The 20,376-nt window shown below is 41.0% G+C and overlaps 1 protein-coding gene across 1 annotated transcript in view; it reads left to right on the top strand.

Moving 5' to 3' along the window:
- The window catches only part of DHX35 (DEAH-box helicase 35), a 62,706-nt gene extending 42,892 nt beyond the window's left edge, over positions 1 to 19,814 (top strand). Inside the window, exons 13-22 of the mRNA XM_089673303.1 lie at positions 1,416 to 1,540; positions 1,969 to 2,023; positions 6,527 to 6,622; positions 9,788 to 9,882; positions 12,400 to 12,477; positions 13,752 to 13,881; positions 16,224 to 16,305; positions 17,097 to 17,168; positions 17,604 to 17,715; positions 19,112 to 19,814. Of these exons, the coding sequence (XP_089529429.1) occupies positions 1,416 to 1,540; positions 1,969 to 2,023; positions 6,527 to 6,622; positions 9,788 to 9,882; positions 12,400 to 12,477; positions 13,752 to 13,881; positions 16,224 to 16,305; positions 17,097 to 17,168; positions 17,604 to 17,715; positions 19,112 to 19,156 (890 nt within the window). The 3' untranslated portion in view covers positions 19,157 to 19,814. The remainder of the gene's footprint in view (positions 1 to 1,415; positions 1,541 to 1,968; positions 2,024 to 6,526; positions 6,623 to 9,787; positions 9,883 to 12,399; positions 12,478 to 13,751; positions 13,882 to 16,223; positions 16,306 to 17,096; positions 17,169 to 17,603; positions 17,716 to 19,111) is intronic.
- Positions 19,815 to 20,376: the final 562 nt, after the last annotated feature.

Here is a 20,376-nt window from a genome sequence, read left to right as displayed (position 1 = left end):
GCCTGTGCATGTGATCACTGTGACCATTCACAGGTAGAAACAATTGTATACAATGGATGGCATGAAAGGAAGCCATCCATTGTATACAGCTGTCATGTGACCTGCTGTGATTGGTCACAGCAGGTCACATGGTACTGGCAACGGGGCCGGTACACAGATCTGTCATCGGCCTTGTCCGAGGTACATGGCCAGTGACAGATCTCGCCACAGCGCGGCCCTGCAGGCACGGTCAAAGCGCGATCCGGGAAGGACCTCGTATGACGCCCTCCCGGAGGGACGAGAGGTTCTCTTGGCCATCATTTGACTATAGGCTGGACGGCAAGTGGTTAAACAGAGATTCTAAAGGTGCACGTGTCTTTGCAAATGACGGTGTTAACAGATGTCGCTCTGTCTGGCCGAGCTGCAGTGAAATAAAGCTCACCAGGAGCAAATAAGCTCTCAATAGTGTAGTATTTACTAAAATTCAATAGAATTAACATCAAGTGTAATGAAAAAATGGCAGCTTACATAGATGGCCCCTGCCAACCTGGAATCGTGCAGCGGTATGATGTCAGCACTGTAAACTCCTCCCCAGAAGAGGGGTGGAATCTCTGTTTAAACACAGGGCGTTTGTGCTGTTGTAGTGGCAACCATCATTTCTGGTGAGTTTTTAATTCACTGGGAGACGGTGACAGCATTTGTAAATCATTTTGCTGCAAGCAAGAGCACTTTATGGTTGTGGATGGACATCATTTAATTTTTTTTTCACTGAATTTTTTACTTTATGGACATTGAATATATTTTTGTTATATTTTCTTTGACTTTGTTAGTGACACTATTTTATGATTGGTGCTACACTTTTATATGTTTTTATAGTGCTGTGTCAACATGCACTGTGGTGTAATAAATTTTTAAAGGCCTAAGCAATGCACCTGCATTACAAAGCATGGTAGTTCACTACTGGGCATTGCCATGCATTCTGTTATATAATATAGTACATGCACCTTTTTTGGTGCATTAGGTAGCCCATTCAGCAATGGGCTGCTGTATTGCAAGGTGGGCTAAAGTAGACTGCCCCCACAACCTTACACAATCAATGACAAACATAGCACATAAATAAACACATTGTTACTTACCTCTTTTATTTGCACTTCATCGCATTCCATTGCTCCATTTCACCTCTACTGTGAAAAATGTGCTGTCATTTTTATCTTCCCTTTCAAGTCCCTTCTATAGCCTATGACTGTGAAAAGTGATGTATTCCACTTCACTGTGCTGCGTTGTTGGGCTGTGTAAATTACAGGACTGAATAGACAGAATCTTGGGAAGTTTGTGTATTTTATATGTGTATTTAACTAGAATTCAGCTTTTTTTTTTTTTTATATTCTTTACACTTTTGGGATTTACTAATTGAATTTTTTTTATGCTCCTCACAGAGGAGGATTTCCAAAAGCTTCCTCCTTCCACCATCCCAGAAATGCAGAGAAGTAACCTGTCACCTGTGATCTTGCAGCTAAAAGCACTCGGCATAGACAATGTTTTGCGCTTCCATTTCTTATCGGTGAGTTGCAAATAATATTGATGTTATTGCATCTTAATAGGGAAGACATGGGATATACTGATCGTTTATCGTTTGCTGCCTTGGAATCTGGCAGTTTAAGCCTTGGTGTTGAGATGAAACCATGTCTGAAACATGTCTGTGCTAAAATCCAAATAGCTTGTATATACTGTTGTGCATGTGTATATATGTATGTGTGTGTGTGTTTATTACATTGCAGCAAAGTGTCATTTCTTCAGTGTTGTAACATGAAAAGAGAGAATGAAATAGTTACAAAAATGTGTGCAATACTGTATGTGTGTGTGTGTGTGTGTGTGTGTGTGTGTATGTATATATATATTTAAATATTATATATACTGAATTTGTGGGGCACTTTATGCTGAATCCCATATTTATGCGTTGTCTTTGTCATTTTTTTTTTATTTGCACAGCCCCCTCCTGCACAGTCAATGGTTCAAGCTCTGGAGCTGCTGTATGCCTTAGGAGGTAACAAAATTCAATGGGGGGGGGGGGGATTCAATAAAGCTGCTGAGCCACTTTTCTGGCATTTATCCCTCTTGTTAATGTATTGCGCCAAATTCATGAAGCATTTGCAACACTTCTGGTTCTGGCAGTGCACCAAATTCTAAAATGCTCCACATTTTCATTATGTTGCATTGAATGCACCAAATCTAAAAGTGGAGGTAATTAGGGCCAACTTTCTTTTTGGTGTACATAGAGAAAAACTGACTCTCACAGATTTTGCTAAAGTGTCTCATATGCATTCTAAAATTGGAGCAGCACAAACCAAATTAATTTACAAGTTACACTTTCAAAAACATAGTCTTTATGAATTCCAGGGAATGTCTTTTTCAGATATCTTAGAGTTTTTTTTCTTGTAAAGGGCTCTGGAACATAAGTTACAATGTAAATTGTATAAGAGAGTAAATCAGTAATCTTCTGTTTAAATGCTAATGTTTCATACATTTTAAAATACCTGACATTTTGGTACTGTACAAAATAGATTTTATTAGAGATCTAGGCAAACAGTTGAAATTCAAGTTATTGTAAACTTAAAAATAAATGTTTTTCTTTAAAATAACAAGCATGTCAAACTTACCTGCTCTGAGAAATGGTTTTGCACAGTGCAGACCCGATCATCCTCTTCTCGGGTCCCCTGCTGGCACTCCTGGCTCTTCTCTCCCTGCCAAGTGCCTCCTTAGCAAGCCACTTGATATTGGGACACTTGTATGGGCTCACTTCCTAGCCATTTTCTGTGTGTCCGTTGACACACAGAGCGAGTCCCTGTCCCTGCTCCCGTCTCACTGGTTGTGACTGACCGTAGAGCGAGCCAATGGCTTCTGCTGCTGTCTCTGAGCCTATGAGGAAGGAGAGAGTGCAGAGAGCAACTGCTCTCAAGCACAGTGCTGAATTGAGATTGGGCTTAGGTAAGTACACTATCTTACTATATAATAACTTAATTGATACAGTAAAAAGAAAAAAAGCAAAAAGAACACTGAAATGAATAAATAAGTCCCAGTGCAAAAGGACACTGTGAAAAGTCCTTAAATACAATCATATGTCTTCAATCACTTGGATGATCATTTATATCTAGGTTCAGCACATATCACCCACTCAGTGTAAAATATCCTTAAGTGCAGTCATATATCTTCAATTAATATGGTGATCAGACACATCCAAGTGCAACACGTGTCACCCGACTCTGTGCTCAAGGGAGGCTTACAAGATAAATTTGATCATCATGTTAGAGTGGTCAGATAAAGCACAAATAGGATCAAAAGGCAACTGCTCCAACCTCCACCACAGCTTCCAAATGTAGGTCAGTCAGCGTTCACCCACTCCATACGGATCATCAATATCAAGCCTGTAATGGGCATGTGCATAGAACAACAAAACTTCCTATAGTGTAAAACCCTTAGCAAAGTTTATTCAAACCAAAGTATTGCACTTACATGAAAGAGGATATATATATATGTATAGTGGCAAAAATCTGCGTGTTCCCACTTCCAACATGGCTGGGGGCATTTTGGAAGCTAGGGTGTACGTCACCACGCATGTGTGCATGCCCGCGGTATCCTTTTTGTATGTATGCTTTGTATTCTTTGTATCAGAATATAGTGCTGGTAGCTTATGTTTGCATGGACCAACGCGGATTCTGATGCCACTTTACACAGGTATTGCCAAAAGCGCTGGGCTGCCTGCTCACCCATGTCTTTATGGACCTTGCTTTGTGCACTGGTGCGCAGTCATGTTGCAACAGGAAGGGGCCATCCCCAAACTCTTCCCACACAGTTGGGAGTATGAAATTATCCAAAATGTCTTGGTATGCTGACGCCTTAAGAGTTCCCTTCACTGAAACTAAGGGGCCAAGGCCAATTCCTGAAAACAACCCCACACCATAATCCCCCCTCCACCAAACTTTACACATGGCACAATGCAGTCAGGTACGTAGCGTTCTCCTGGCAACTGCCAAACCCAGACATGTCCATCAGATTACCAGACAGAGAAGTGCGATTCATCACTCCAGAGAACATGTCCCCACTGCTCTAGAGTCCAGTGGTGGCGTGCTTTACACCACTGCATCTGACACTTTGCATTGCACTTGGTGATGTAATATTGGGGCAGCACAGTGCCTAAATAGTTAGCACTTCCACCTGGCAGTACGAGGGTCGCTGGTTCGAATCCCAACCACGGCACCACCTGCCTGGAGTTTGCATGTTCTCCCTGTGACTGCGTGGGTTTCCTCCGGGTACTCCATTTTCCTCCCACACTCCAAAGACCTGCTGGTAGGTTAATTGGCTCCTGTCTAAATTGCCCCTAGTATGTGTATGTATGAATGTGAGTTAGGGACTTTAGAATGTACGCTCCTTGAGGGTTAGGGACTGATGTGAATGTACAAAACATGTATGTAAAGTGCTGCGTAAATTGACGGCGCTATATAAGTACCTGAAATAAAAATAAAATAACATATGTAAGGCTTGGATGCAGCTGCTCGGCCATGGAAACCCATTCCATGAAGCTCTCTACGCACTGTTGTGCTAATCTGAAGACCACATGAAGTTTGGAGGTCTTTAGCCATTGACTCTGCACAAAGTTGGCGACTTGCGCTGACCCCACTCTCATTCTACGTGGCCTACCACTTGGTGGCTGAGTTGCTGTTGTTCCCAGTTGCTTACACTTTGTTATAATACCACTAACCGTTGACTGTGGAATATGTAGTAGCCAGGAAATGTCACGGATGGCAAAGGTTGCAACCTGTCACGGTACCACGCTTGAATTCACTGAGCTCCTGAGAGCGACCCATTCTTTCACAAATGTTTGTAGAAGCAGTCTGCATGCCTAAGGGCTTGATTGTATACACCTGTGGCCATGGAGGTGATTGGAACACCTGAATCCAATGATTTGAAGGGGTGTCCAATACTTTTTTCAATATAGTGTATTTGGTAGTGGGGACAACTGCACTGAGAAGATTTTTTTACCCTAATGCAGAGAAATAATTAATGTAAAAAACCTTCAGCTTTTACAACCACTTTCGTAAATGGGAACTTTTTTTTTATTTGTAATTTTGTTTAGTCAGTCTTGTGGTGTATATACATCTGCTTTTATACATCTCTGCCACACTGCACAGCCAGGAAGATCCCTATTCTACATCCTGATTCAGCTTTACTGCTGGATGGATCACATCTCAGCTAATTGGACTCAGGTGAAGATGGTGATTATTGGTCTACTGGGTAGACTGGAGTCAGAGGTGTAACATCTAAAACCACATTGTGGAACAAGAGAGTGTATGTTATCTGCCAGTGTGTGCCATATGGCAGAGGTGTGGTAATCACAAGACTGGTTGAACAAAATTACAGATCCTTCAAAGCTGTCTGGCTGTTTGCTTGGAGCTCAACTTTAATGATTTTCTTACTTTTTGCTTTGAAAGAAAAACCCAAAAGTATTGCAGGTGTAAAGTGCAGGCACCTGAGGTGCCTATGCATACCTGTTAACCCTCCCAAACCCTGCTGTGACAGCCGAATACTGGGGAATTCTGACAGCCGATGGCCCAGCACTTCTGAGTACTGTCAGAGCTGGATATTGAGTCCTGCCCCCACAACCCCGGTTGGTCCATCTCTCTGATGGACAGGCTTGCTGGCCAAAAGGAATATATGAGAGAGATGAATGGACGTTTTATAGGAACTGCTGAAGCTTTGCCTGCACAAAAAGCCTGGCATCAGTCTACAATAGGAAGGTTTGGGAGGATGCTGCAGGTACCTTTAGTTACCAGCAGCCATTTTGAGTATTTTTCCATTACACAATCTCATAAGGATTTCTGTTTAAACAAACTTAAAAGTGTCTTTAATTTGATGAATCTTTGCTGTCTTTGAAACAAGTAGTTTGCATTATATAGTAATGCTTTTTATATTAAACACAAAGGGAGCCTGCCAAAATGGAATTATGGGAGTTGCCATTGCTCTTCTGTTATGACAGTGTACATTCCAGGTCTGCGATCCTAATCCTAATGACAAGTCACTTACCTGAAACAAGCATGTCCATACCGAGTGTTCCAACTCTTCATTGGCTGCAAATTTTGAGTCAATGACCCTAAATAGAAAAAAATAGGGAATACAGTCCCACAGCATGCAACGTCATAAAAAAGTCCCCAATCATAGCCTCCATATTTCTACTGACAGGTTCCCTTTAAGTCAAGTCACCTTCTTTTATGCAGAGTTAGTTGTATGTAAAGTGTTAGGTACTGCACCCAAAACTGATATATTAAGTTTGTGGACCCCAGACCATCACAGGTATTTGGAATATTCTATTAGAAAATCATGGACATTAAAGTGTTACTAAACTCACAACAGTAAAATCAGTCTGTATATGCAGTAAAGCATGCTTGTTATACTTTATACTCAACCTTTCCTAATGGATTCTTTTATAATGTGAACAAACCAATGCTTGTTGTTGTTATAACCAGAATAACTTCTTTTGCAATTTGTCTCTCAGGTCTGGATAAGCATTGCCGACTAACGGAACCTCTTGGTGTGCGAATGGCAGAGTTTCCTCTCAATCCTATGTTTGCCAAGATGCTCTTAGAATCAGGTACATTTCAACTGATCATTTATAGCTGCTTGGAGGCAGTTTAAAACGTTTTTTCGAATGCAGGCCATAGACGGGCTGTTTATCGGCTGAATTTTCGGCCGATAAACGAAAAATCGGTCAGCCCCGTTGCCGATGCTGCCACCAATGTCCACGGAAAACAGCCGTTTTTTGTGGATTTTCCAGCACGACCGATAAATAAATGTGAAGATCCGCAAAAAACAGCCGACTGACTGGCCCCACTAACTGCGTGAATATCGGCCGATTTTTCACACGGACGAAAATTCGGCCGATAAACGACCCGTCTATGGCCTGCATTAGAGATGAAGTAGCACAACTATATCCAAAGTGCTTACTGAAAATTGTTAAACATGGGTTATTGAGTTTTTATTTTTTAGGCCTCTGTATGGCCAATTGCTTGTTCATTTTCTTACCTGTTTGCTTTCATTTCAAATCGATACTCTTAAAAAGTGGTCAAAAACACTCTGAAGATTTCCATCTTTGATTCAGTTTTTCATAGATCAGATCTCTAAAAAAATTAAAATGTGTGAGCAACCTTACTATTGTGAGAAGTTCCTTCTCCCCGTCATCTTCCTGTAACTGTATTTATTAATTTTCAGAGGCTTAAAGTATTATTAAACTCTGTGCTTTTTAGTTTAACATTGAGCACAATAAGATAAACATTTCCCTGTAAATTGTTTGTTAAAATTATTATCCAAGCGCTTGCAGTTTACTTTCATTGCTGCTGGCTCTTGCAATCTCAGTGTTGCTTCCCTGAACTTCAGGTCTTCACAGGAAAAAGTTAACTGTGAACTTTGGGAGCCAGTCTTTTCGCTTGGAGAAGGAGGAGGAGCAGGGGAGTGTCTTGTCATCCTAGGCTAGGGGCTGTGTGTTTCTGTTGATAGAACCTAGTTAGGAAGTGACAACTCTAGTCCCTGCATGCAATGATGGCTCCATAGGATGCTGAAAAGAGCCACCTGAAACAGGAAATCTGGGGTAACAGTCATGGGACCAACTTAAACTGGAACATAGGCAAGAATTTAAAAGCTAAAAAGCTGAATACAGTGTAAGTTATTAAATCAGCTGCTGAAAGTATTTTAAAAAATTCTTTATTATCATTTTGAAGTGGAACTGAACTCATATAATGAATATTTACTATGCTATAAGGAACATCTTGAAATGTTAATTATGCCTAAGGAGTGCCCAGAGAAGTCTACCTTTTTTATCTGGAATTCCTCCTGAAAAAAGCAGTGCGCTGTCTGGTATGTGAGGGTGCCTAGGCACTCTTTTGCCTACAGGTCCATAGCTATATGTCTGCAGTGTCAGATCTAAGACTTTGCTGCATCCTGACTGCTAGTCTCATGAGATTTGGAGTGAGATTTGGTAATGTCACTACACTGTGTTGTCATCACTACATTATCTCTCTTGATGTGAGCTCTGACTTGAGGAATCAAACCTCTGCCTCTACCAATATGGCAGCCTTAACACAGAGAAGCCAAAAAATACTTTGTAAGTAACAGGGAAAGATCAGTTGCAGGGCGACCACAGGCATTGCTGGTGACTAGTCCTTTGCGCTCTGTCTGCCTTTTTGGGCACATCTTTTAGAGTTCAGTTCATTGCCAACAAAGGATATATAACAAAGTATTGAGATGAACTTTTGATATTGACCAAATACTTATTTTCCACCATAATTTGCAAATAAATTCTTTCCAAATCAGCCAATGTGATTGTCTGGATTTTTTTTTCTCATTTTGTCTCTCATAGTTGAGGTCTACCTATGATGCCAATTACAGGCCTCTCTCATCTTTTTAAGTGGGAGAACTTGCACAATTGGTGGCTGACTAAATACTTTTTTGCCCCACTGTACATCTGACAGTGGTAAGCCTGGTACACACACGAGAATATCGGACGAATGATCGTCCTTTTTTTTTTTTTTTTGCATGCTAGTCTTATATCAAGAATGAAGAGGTTACGAAAATTCTCGTACAACAGAATACAACTTCAGGAGTGATATAATGTGTTGTATTGTAATGCATTCTTTAGTTTGTGTGCATGCGTGGGCTTGTTCTTTCCATTTTTTTTTTTTTCAGATGAATATTGTACTGAATAAATGAAAATCGTACGGCCTGGTATCGTACGAAAAAAATTTTTGTTTGTCCCTTCAAATAATTTTGGACGAAACCTGTGTACTAACGATCAGATTATTGTATGATCGCTTTGAAAGCAGTATTTTTCATCCGATTTTCTGAACGTGTGTACCAGGCCGTAGCCTCCCACTATGTTTACAGCCTTGCTGCGGAAACTTTGTCCTATGTCACCCACATCTGTGCAGAAACTTCCCATAGACTTCCACAGTATGAGTGCAACCTATTTAAATCAATGGGAAGTTACTGCATAGGCAAAAGCAGCATGGGACAAAATATCCAAAACAAGTCTGTAAACCTCATAGAGATTTGTAGATAAACCACCAGAATCAGATTAGCTATTTAATAACTCTGCTTAAATGCTTAGGCCCTGTTCACACCTGAGGATTTGGTAGCTTGTAGCTCGAAGCTCAAAACCGCTCAACAAGCAAAAACCTATTGTGTTCAATAGTCCTTGTTCACATCTAAGCGTTTTGTTGTCTGTAGCAAAATGCCTGTCGATCAAAAAAGAATATAAGCTACTTTTCAGACAGACTTGAGTGTTTTTATCCCCCATAGACTTCAACTGGAAAGCCTGAAACATGTGACATGAGCGTTTTTTAAAGAATTTTGTCATGTGTTTTCTGGTCAAACAGAAGCTCTCCACCCCTTTTTAGCAGCACTCCAAATGCCTACTTGAAAAACGCCTGACAAAAGCTTCAAAAGCATGCAATTCTGCTCCAAAAACGCTCAAAAACACTTGAAAAAAATGCTTTAAAAAGTGACGCTTAGGTGTGAATGTAGCTTACTGTTAATGTGCGTTGTGAGTTGAATAGCAAACACAATTAATATGTTGCACTGCAAAGCAGGCAGCAGTGCATGAATAGGTAATGAGCAAATATGGCTGCTTCCATGTAGATATATTTACAAACTGTACATAAAAAGAAAAGTTTTTGTTTTTACATGACCACTATATTTACATCAGGATGATCCCTTTTATGTTGAAGAACAAATTAAAAGACTATTAATTTTAATTTTTTTAAAGGCAATTTTGGATGCTCAGCTGAAATTTTAAGTATTGCAGCTATGATGCAAATTCAGAATGTCTTTGTTGTCCCTCCAAACCAGAAATCACAAGCGGTGAGTAGACGTTTTTGGAGTGAGCTTTTATAACTGGATGGCTAGTTGTCACAAAGTTCAGAAAACAGAGAGGGGCAAACAAGTTAACTCAGTGCTATATTTTGTAAATCTTTATATGTAGACAAGTGTCATCTTCTTCAGTGCATGCAAATTTGAAGTTTCAGACAATCTGATAATGGCAGGAGTGGAGGGACATTGTGGGTAGGATAGTTATTAGAGGATGTAGATAGCATGGCACAACTTTCAACTGGAACTTTAGCTTTTTAATTCTAGTGGAGCAATGACAAGTTTGTTCTGTTCTGGACTTAAAGTGGTATTAAACCCAAAGCCATAAATGTAATATATTGAAGCCTGCCATTCGTTGTAGTGGCTGCATTAATTTTCTTTTTTTAGACTTCTCCCCTCCTATTTTCACCTGGTGTCCTGGCCAGTAAGACACCTCCTGTATTAGAGTGCCCCAACTCTGGATGAAGAAAAGCAGGGGGCACCTTTGGACAGCATCGTTGTCAATCTGATGGGAGGGGAGTGTTAGACGTACTAGCAGATTTAAATTAACAAATTGAAGCTGAACTCCAGCTAATACTTTATAAGCAGTTACAACAGCAGCTTTGTTCCTTTTAGAATAAAGATTTTGCATAAATAAAAACTGATCATTGTAAGCACCCCTGTCATTGTAAAATGGTTTGTCCCCTCACTGTTATTGATGCATCTGTAAGAGAGTTTGCTCTATTGAAAAACAATAGACTTACTGGCTGGATCATCAGGTGAAAATAGAAGAAGGAAAGCCTAAACAGGAAAATGAATGCAGCCTCACATCTAATAATTGGTAAGCTGCAATAGAATAAATGTTTACTTTTGGGTTTAATGTTGCTTTAATTGCAGTTTGAGATTTCTCACCCATTTCAATGAAACAATAGATTTTGCTACTAGGATCTCTGTGTTGGTATCTTTTAGTGCAGAGGGGCGTGAGGGATAAAAGGAGGGTTAGTGTCGGGGTTGCTGAGTGGGTTAGTGTCGGGGTTGCTGAGTGGGTTAGTGTCGGGGTTGCTGAGTGGGTTAGTGTCGGGGTTGCTGAGTGGGTTAGTGTCGGGGTTGCTGAGTGGGTTAGTGTCGGGGTTGCTGAGTGGGTTAGTGTCGGGGTTGCTGAGTGGGTTAGTGTCGGGGTTGCTGAGTGGGTTAGTGTCGGGGTTGCTGAGTGGGTTAGTGTCGGGGTTGCTGAGTGGGTTAGTGCCGGGGTTGCTGAGTGGGTTAGTGCCGGGGTTGCTGAGTGGGTTAGTGCCGGGGTTGCTGAGTGGGTTAGTGCCGGGGTTGCTGAGTGGGTTAGTGTCGGGGTTGCTGAGTGGGTTAGTGTCGGGGTTGTTTAGAGAGCTAGTGTCGGGGTTGCTGAGTGGGTTAGTGTCGGGGTTGCTGAGTGGGTTAGTGTCGGGGTTGCTGAGTGGGTTAGTGTCGGGGTTGCTGAGTGGGTTAGTGTCGGGGTTGCTGAGTGGGTTAGTGTCGGGGTTGCTGAGTGGGTTAGTGTCGGGGTTGCTGAGTGGGTTAGTGTCGGGGTTGCTGAGAGGGTTAGTGTCGGGGTTGCTGAGAGGGTTAGTGTCGGGGTTGCTGAGAGGGTTAGTGTCGGGGTTGCTGAGTGGGTTAGTGTCGGGGTTGTTTAGAGAGCTAGTGTCGGGGTTGCTGAGTGGGTTAGTGTCGGGGTTGCTGAGTGGGTTAGTGTCGGGGTTGCTGAGTGGGTTAGTGTCGGGGTTGCTGAGTGGGTTAGTGTCGGGGTTGCTGAGTGGGTTAGTGTCGGGGTTGCTGAGAGGGTTAGTGTCGGGGTTGCTGAGTGGGTTAGTGTTAGCATTAAGTGATAGATTTGTATTAGGCTTACAGGGAGGATTATTGTTGGGGTTACTTGGAAGGTTCATGTGAGGGTTGAAGGAAGGGTCATTGTTTAGCTTAACAAGGAGGCTTAGTGGTGGTTACAGGGAACATTAGTATTAGTGATAGGGTTGCAGGAAGGCTTAGGTTACAGGAGAGGTAATGTAAAGGGCTCCTGAAAGTTGGGACTCTTTGTTTGTCGAAAGCAAATTGCTATTTTTTGGCTTAATGTGGCAGACTAACTCCTTGGTTCCCCTTTCTGCTTACTATTTCCAGTCATTCCTGTGGATCATCTTCTAGGTGGCTGGTGACACCAACAGTATGTTGGTCCCCAGTTTTTCTCAACAGAAATTTAAAGAGCATTCACTCAAAAGAAAAAAAGCGAAAAGTTCAGGCCAGAGCCAAATTCTAACAGTCATGGCAAGACCAGGTTTGGGGGTGATCTTCAACACTAGGGTCATAGACTGCAGTAATGCACAGAAAGTAATTTATAATGAAAATGAAGAGGGCAGTTTAAAGCACTGCAAAGAATGGGAAAAATATTGTTGGCTTTCTGTAAATATCTTGAAAGGACAGATATTTTTAAAAAAATTGTACATTTTTAACATTCATAAGTAGAATAAATGATTTTCTTTACCAGCTCTTCACCGTGTTTGTTTACAGATAAGAGAACACCGGAAGTTTGCTGTAGAAGAGGGAGATCATCTAACCATGCTAAATGTGTATGAGGCCTTTATCAAGGTAGGAACTGTTTTTGTTTTGCACCCTTTCTTTATAACATCAAGTGGTATACCTAGTACCCAGACCACAGGTATATTGGAGAATACCCAGGTTACTGCATAATCGTGATTGCACATACCTTTAGATGCATTCTTCAACAACTTGAGTGCTGTGAATGCCAGCATAATGTAATGAACATGTTCTGATTACTAGAACATGTTCTAGTATTGAGCACTGACCCACCACTTCTTGTTTCCACTGTGTTGTCCTTGGTCAGTTGCTACCATTTGGTCTTGCAGAGCAGAAGACATGCTGGGGTAAGGGGGGGTTGTCATTTTAGCACTATTGGGAAGTGCAGAAACGTGCTTGTTGTACTCTCTAGTCCTAACCCTTTTTGAATTTGTTATATAGCCCATTCCAAAACTATGGGCTTTGGTATGGAGTTGGCCACCCATTGCAGCCTCGACCCTTCTTGGAAGGCTTTCCACAAGATTCTGGAGTGTGTTTCTGGGAATTTGTGCCCAATTGGCCAAAAGAGCATTTGTGAGGTCCAGTACTAATGAAGGATGAAAAGACTGGCTCACAATAGGTGTTCTGATGCATCCCCACGGTTCAGTAGGGTTGAAGCCAGGGCTGTGTGAAGGCCAATTGAGTTCCTGCACACCAGTGCTGTCATTGCGCACAGTGGCACAATCATGCAGGAACAGAATTGGGCTTTCTTCGAATGGTGATCACAAGGTTTGAAACACACAATTGTCGAAAATGTCTTTGTATACTGTAGCATTAACAGTACCCTTCACTGGAAACACATGGACTCAATCATTTGCAGGGATGTCCACATACTGTTGACCATATAGTGGAGGACCCTCGGATTCAAGGCATCCAGGGTGTTGAAGTTTTTTTGTAAAAGTATACATTGTAGTCAGTAATTTGTTCAGTGTCTTTATGGTACTGACAGTTATACTTTAACAACTAGCTCCTTGGTGTGTATGTTGCTATTAGAAGGCAGTAGCTTAATACTCCTATATTTAAATATACCTTAAATAGTGTACCACTGGGCAGTTCATTTTAAACAGTATTGTATCTTTCTTTATGCATTTATACAAGTTATCATGGAGATTCTTCTCCATTAATCTATATCTTTATAAATCTTTTTCTGTGCAATGGTTAATGTATATCCAAAGTCAGTAAGAGACCACCATGCAAATTGTGTTCACAGGAAGGGAGCCTATAGAGCGTAGTTATTCTCTCATTCATATGTATTTTGTGTTAATTAATGTTTGCTGCCTTTTTAGTTTAACAAGAGCTCACAGTGGTGTCAGCAGCACTTCCTGAACTACAAGGGGCTTATGAGAGCAGTCACGGTGCGGGAACAACTGAAGAAAATGCTCAACAAGTTCAGAGTACCCAAAAATTCCAGTGAAGGTGAGACAGAGGGGGGGGGGGGATAAGAGAACCACCTCTGGTGATATTGACACAGGAAATAAACTGTACTTGGCCTATCTACCTAAGGTGTTGAGTTGGTATGTTGGTTTTCGGTACCCTGAACCCAGCACCAGGTATTCTCATCACCCTCTTACCTTAACCTGGCTCTTAGGCTGACCCTAATGCAAAACCATCCCACTCACCTAAGCCCTAAAACTTAACCTACACCCTATTTTGAAGCTAAACTTTAATCTGTTTATATGTTACCTTCCCCCTTCTCTTCAAATGCTAATTTAATTCTTAAAGAAAACTGCATTCTTTTCATTACATGCCTTCTTTTAAACCCAGTGAGATGTCTGTCTGTCTGTCTGTCTGTCTGTCTGTCTGTCTGTCTGTCTGTGTATGTATCAGATGCGATTTCTACTGTGCTCTAGGGCCCAGACCGGTGGCAAATAGATGGAACCAACACCAGAGCAAGCGACCACCAGTATATTTCAAGGTTGTGCAGCTCCAAAACAGGGCTGGGGAAGCCTGATCGATACTGCAAAGTGAAACAAAAAACAAGAAGCGCACCAACCTTGCGCATTACCTCAGTAGCAGAATTTATTAATAGAAGATAGGTACTCACAAACGACGAATAAAATCAGGCATGTAGTCCTCAAAGGGACTTCAAAGATAAGAAGCCAGCGCGAATCCCATAATGGGGGTAGACACTCAGTATAGCTGACGCGTTTCGAAGAGCTCTGAGGAAGAAGGCATAGCCTTAGAAACGCGTCAGCTATACCGAGTGTCTACCCCCATGATGGGATTCGCGCTGGCTTCTTATCTTTGAAGTCCCTTTGAGGACTACATGCCTGATTTTATTCGCTGTTTGTGAGTACCTATCTACTATTAATAAATTCTGCTACTGAGGTAATGCGCAAGGTTGGTGCGCTTCTTGTTTTTTGTTTCACTTTGTGTATGTGTATATGTGTGTGTGTGTGTGTGTGTGTGTATATATATGTATATGTATGTGTATGTATGTATATGTATATGTATATGTATATATATATATATATATATATATATATTGTGTGTGTGTATGTATATATATGTATGTATATATATGTATATATATATATATGTATATATATATATGTCTTTATGAAATTCAGATGGTAGCAAGGTGTACCTAATAAAGTGACCGGTGAGAGTATATCAAGTGAAATTAATAAATAATCACATTTCATACACCATATAAAGGTGAATAAACTGCAATTGTGCATAAATCAAAGAAATAAAATAATTAAAAGTCCATAGAAATTCATTACGTCCCAAACTGGTGCTGTAAAAGATCCAACACAGTATCGCTCAAAGTGCTCCACCACCATCAAGTGTGCAAAACTCCTTACCAGAGAGATCAGACCTCTATACTATAGGACATCCTTTTCAACACGGGAATCCTTGAAATAACTTTCTAATCTCGGGGAATCCCTGCTAAATATTACTATATCTACAACTCATGATACATTCGTGTGATGGCCAGTGGGAAGAATGCTCCTTACACTTGTGGACATTGGGAAGAATTACCCCTTTACAGACCGCTAAAAAGACCAGTGGTGTCAGTGAGAACTTAGCTGTGGGGTGGAAATTGGTCAAGGAACCCCTAGCAACCTCTGGAGGAACCTTGGTTGAGAAACCCTGCTATTAGAGGTTGATTTAGCATGGATGAGCTAGACCCAAGGGATCAGAAGAACCACCACCTCAATACCACTATCGAATAAAATTACATATTTATTAAGCAACATTACTCACAAGGATAAAGAAATAATCAACGTGACACATCCAACATTGCATTCACACCACCGCCCGGCCTGTGGTGTGCGTGATTACATCCCAAGTAAGCTTCACCCAACGCGTTTTGTCTCAGAACAAGTCTTCAGGGGACCGTAGCAGTTAAGATAACTTATGTAGTATTTCTAGGTTTCTTTTATGGTCCCATACATACAGGCGGCAAAGTTAGGCTCCTAGTGCCTGCACATTACACCTGCCATGTGCATCCTAAAACGCTAATGCGGATGCATGTTGCAGCGGTTCATCCTGGTTTCCTTAGATCTTCCTCCAAAGGCTTCTTGCTCAAGAGAACACCAATGATTTTATTTAAAACTTGAGAGCCCATTGCTCAGTTAATGTTACCCATGTTTACAACCCAGTGTACATATACCTGAAGAAAACTGTGTTGAGATTCCTGTCTAGATTTCATAGAGCTACATTGGACTCTTTACTTTCTTCCTTTCATTTTTTTTAACAAATAGAGTCTTGCATAACTGAATAATTCACTTTAAAATTCCACTACTCTTTAGGCGATCCAGATCCCATATTAAGATGTATCGTTTCTGGATTCTTTGCCAATGCTGCCAAGCTTCATTCCACAGGTGCCTACAGGTAACTGAATACATTAAAAAAAATACATGTTCCATGTATGTTTATTTGATTGATTGTACATGACTGTGCTGTCCACTTGCATTTTAATCTGACTGTTTACCCTCCTTTTAGATTTACTAGAAGCTTTATAGTGTGAGGGACTCCTTGCTTTGGTTTAAAATTGATTAAATGTTATAGCTGCACCCTCACACTACACGGTTGTAGGTAAATATAAGGAAGATTGTAGAGACTGTAATTGTGCAGATAGATTTAGTATTTAATATTGGGTAATATAGCAGACAAAGCAACCTAATGTCCATAAATACTGATCTAGATTGTACCTGTTTGCTGTCAGATATCCTTGTTTCAAATGCTACTAAACCACAGACATGTTATTGGGTCCTTGGAAACTTGCATGTGGCTGGGTATTCTTTGCAAAGTGAAGTTTTGCTTCGTTTACTAATCTCTGGAGAAAATGCCCTTGCAGAGTGCAACTGCACTTGCAAAGTGTACAGTAGATTTGCCTTTTAGTAAATCAACCCCATATAGTCTCTTTTGTAATAAAAAAAAAAGCTACTTGTTGACTTTTTTTTTTTTTATAAACTTAGTTTAGCTCTGCTGTAACTGTTACCGTTGTTCAAATATAGGACTTTCTTTAAAATTTCAGACAACTTTTCATATTTTCTATCAGGTAAGTCTTGATATAAATGTGCAAGTATTGTAGAGATTACCATGGATGGTGCTTGCCTAATCATATCGTTTTCTGACCTGTGCTCCAGTTGGTCATCATACGTTGTCTTTTTTTCCCTAAGGACAGTTCGAGATGGCCATGAGTTACATATACACCCGTCTTCAGTACTATATGCAGAGAAGCCTCCAAACTGGTACGTGGTTTGTATCGTTCATTTATGTCTACTATGTATCATTAGGTGTATGTTTCTTCAGAAAATCCAAACCCAATAGCACATAAAAGAAATGTGGACTGGGCCCAGCTCGTGGACTGTAGATAGCTGGTTCACTACTTATTAAGTAGATGATTAATCAGTGGCCTGTTACTTGACAAGAATGGTACACATGTTCAAAAAAAATAACTAGCATAAGAGGAGAGTGCCATGCTCTCTCTACACAGGTGGATTGTAAGAATGATGTTGTCTTCTAAAGATTACTCCAGTGAATAGGTGTTTATTTTAATTATAAGACAGCTTGGGTTCTTTTAAAATGAAGTTGAAAAAAACGGATCTTTATTTTACTGATGGTCTGTGCCAGGAGAGGTATCTGCATAGAGAAAGGTGAGGCTCATATTCTTCTTTTTCCTACAGGGTGCTGTTTAGTGAAGTCATCCAAACCAACAAGTACTACATGCGGGATGTGACAGCTGTTGAATCTGCATGGCTGTTAGAGCTGGCGCCACACTTTTACCAGCAGGGAACGGTACGTCCTAGCACACCCAATTTTTTCCTGCTCTGTGTGATCTTACCCAATGCTACCCCAAACTAAAATAATGCTGTGAAATGAACAGAAAAACAAAAATCTCTTCCATCCCTGCCATGGTCCTATCAGCTATATAATAGATACCTTTTTTCATGGACCTTCCAGTGCAGCCCATTACATGATATCTGCAGTGTGGTATTGGGGCTGCCGCTCAAACCATGACATAGGCCCCCCAATCCCATACTATGACATTGAACCTCCAGGCCATACCATGACATTGGCCATGCTGCCTATACCCATTATATTGGCCATGCTGCCTATACCATGACATTGACTCTTCAGCCCATATCCATGACATCAGCCCTCCAGCACCTTCCAGTCCATATGCCTGAGGCAACTGGCTGGTAACGTGGTCGGTGGGGAAACCATGTGTCCTTTTTACATGAAGTGAACCTATGCTTTGCTTCCTTGTTGCATACACTTGCCTAACTTGCCATTCCATTTTGTCTTTTGTAAGTTCTAAGTCTATCTGGTTAACAGGGTAAGATAGGCTGGTAATATGGATGAGCAAAGCACATGCTTGCTTTGAATTTCAATAATAGAAAAGTCTGCAGATTAAATACTGACTGATCATTGGCAGATGAGCTGGTGTCTGAGAATCTCTGCCTGCTACAATTCATCCTAGCAAATCTTTCAGCTTGTAGATAAATTATCTTATTTTTACGTCATTAATCCAGATAAAGTATGCACCAAGCAAAGTTCAAACTCCTGATCTGCCTACGTGTGCTGGGTCAGTCACTCAGGAAGCATTGAAGCCAATGGATCAGCAAGACAGTCACCTAAACTCTTTCTTCTTCACCCCGAGATACCATCATGCGTCTCTGTCACTATTTTTAATGGCATGATTGTTGACGATTAGGTTCTTAGGGACAAACGTATCTCTGGGTTGGTTATTTCCATGATGTTAAAAGCTAGGAAGTCTACCACAAAGTCTATCCCTGCATATGGAAGGCATACAGTACTTCACTTGGTGAGAGACCAGAAAATTGCCTGGTAACCTTTTCTTTCCTGTTTGTGTCTTCCTGTCCTGGTGACAACTGAACCCCCCATTGTGGTGGCGTCCCAGGAACAGATAATGAAGGGAAATCTCAACGTGATCACTGACAAAAATAAAAACCTGACAGAAATGTTAACTCTTCTTTGTTCTAGCCACAGCTAAACTAAATGGTTAGAGTTAAACCCCAGCATTGAGAATCCTGGCTGTAAGAGTTTGCAGTTGTAAAATTAAGACCAAACTACTGTGTTTAGTTATAGCTGCATGCTACAAGACCAGGGAATTTAGCTGTGGTGCACTGTATGGTTAAAATATCTGATTGTCCTCATCTTCTTTCAACAGCATCTATCTCGATCTTCCAAACGGCCCAAGATGGACAATTTATGAGCCTTGCCACATTTGTATGTAATCTCTTGGAGAGTGAACCCATCCAAAACCTCACCGACATTTCTACGTCTTACCTCAAGAACCACAGAGATTCACCTGCTCCTCTCTGGTGAGGATCAAGTCCTGGAACCTCTCGATGTCCAGCAGGATGGCTTCATAGCCTGGCGTTTGGCATTTAACACGTCTGTCTGTGCCACTCCGCACAAGTCTCACTTAGGCACATCGTACAATGGTATATATGTGTATAAGAAAGCCTTTTTTTATTTTTTTAAGTTGTAAATGATGGACATGAAAGAACAGAAGTGGAGAAATGGTAAGCGGATGCCATGCCTTTTTCACCTGAGTGCTGTGTTTGAGCCTTCGCAGCACCAAGTAATTAGCCTTGTTACATATGTATCATGCGCATAGTTTATCCCTTAACCTGATCTGCTGAAAGTGCCTCATTTCAAGCAGGTTCATATGTAGATGGCTTAAGCCCTGTTCTGCTCTGCCAGGTCCACATTGACACAACACAGAAGTCAACTTTCTATTCCACATGTGACACAGAGCTGAAAAACGCTTAGAAAATTAACACAGATCTGCGTGGCTGTCCCTTATCACAAACCATCTTTGCTTGTAAATAACTGTACATGTTCATAATAAACCACAGAGTACCTCACATACATTGTTGTCTTCCTTTCTATCTAGGTGTACCATATGCTGCTGTTAGGGCTGAAGAGAGTAAAATATATTGGTATTACCTATAGCAACATATTAGATTTTAGATGTTATTGCTATAATACAGGCCAAACAGTAAACGCTAAGACCACTTTAGATGTTATAGGCAACAGACTTTTTATTTACTTGAAGAAAGCCTCACACTTTCAAGCTAGGTTCACACTAGCCAAAGCTATTGCAATCTTTAGAATAATGGTTCCCAGTGCTAAGAAATCAATAATATATGATTCAGTTCAGAATAGTCAGAACGGACAACTGGTGGTCACAGACTAGTGATTGGAACGAGCTAGCATGGTTCCCAATCATGTGATCACCATAACAGCCAATCATAGTAATCACATGAAGTTTATTCACAAACTTGACAGCTGCAATTGACACTGTGCCTACCTCTCTGTGGCGTTAGTTCCTCCTTACACTGTTTTACAAAACCGCCCTGGACACCTCAGCTCCTGCCTGTGTAATTGGCTCACTGGTATTCCCTGATGTCTGCTCTGAGATACAAA

The sequence above is a fragment of the Staurois parvus genome, unplaced genomic scaffold, assembly GCF_062004578.1.
Source record: "Staurois parvus isolate SC_StPar_1 unplaced genomic scaffold, SC_StPar_1.0 ptg000137l, whole genome shotgun sequence".
NCBI lineage: Eukaryota > Metazoa > Chordata > Amphibia > Anura > Ranidae > Staurois > Staurois parvus.
Note: the sequence above shows the minus strand (reverse complement) of the source record. Positions and strands in the feature narration are given on the sequence as shown.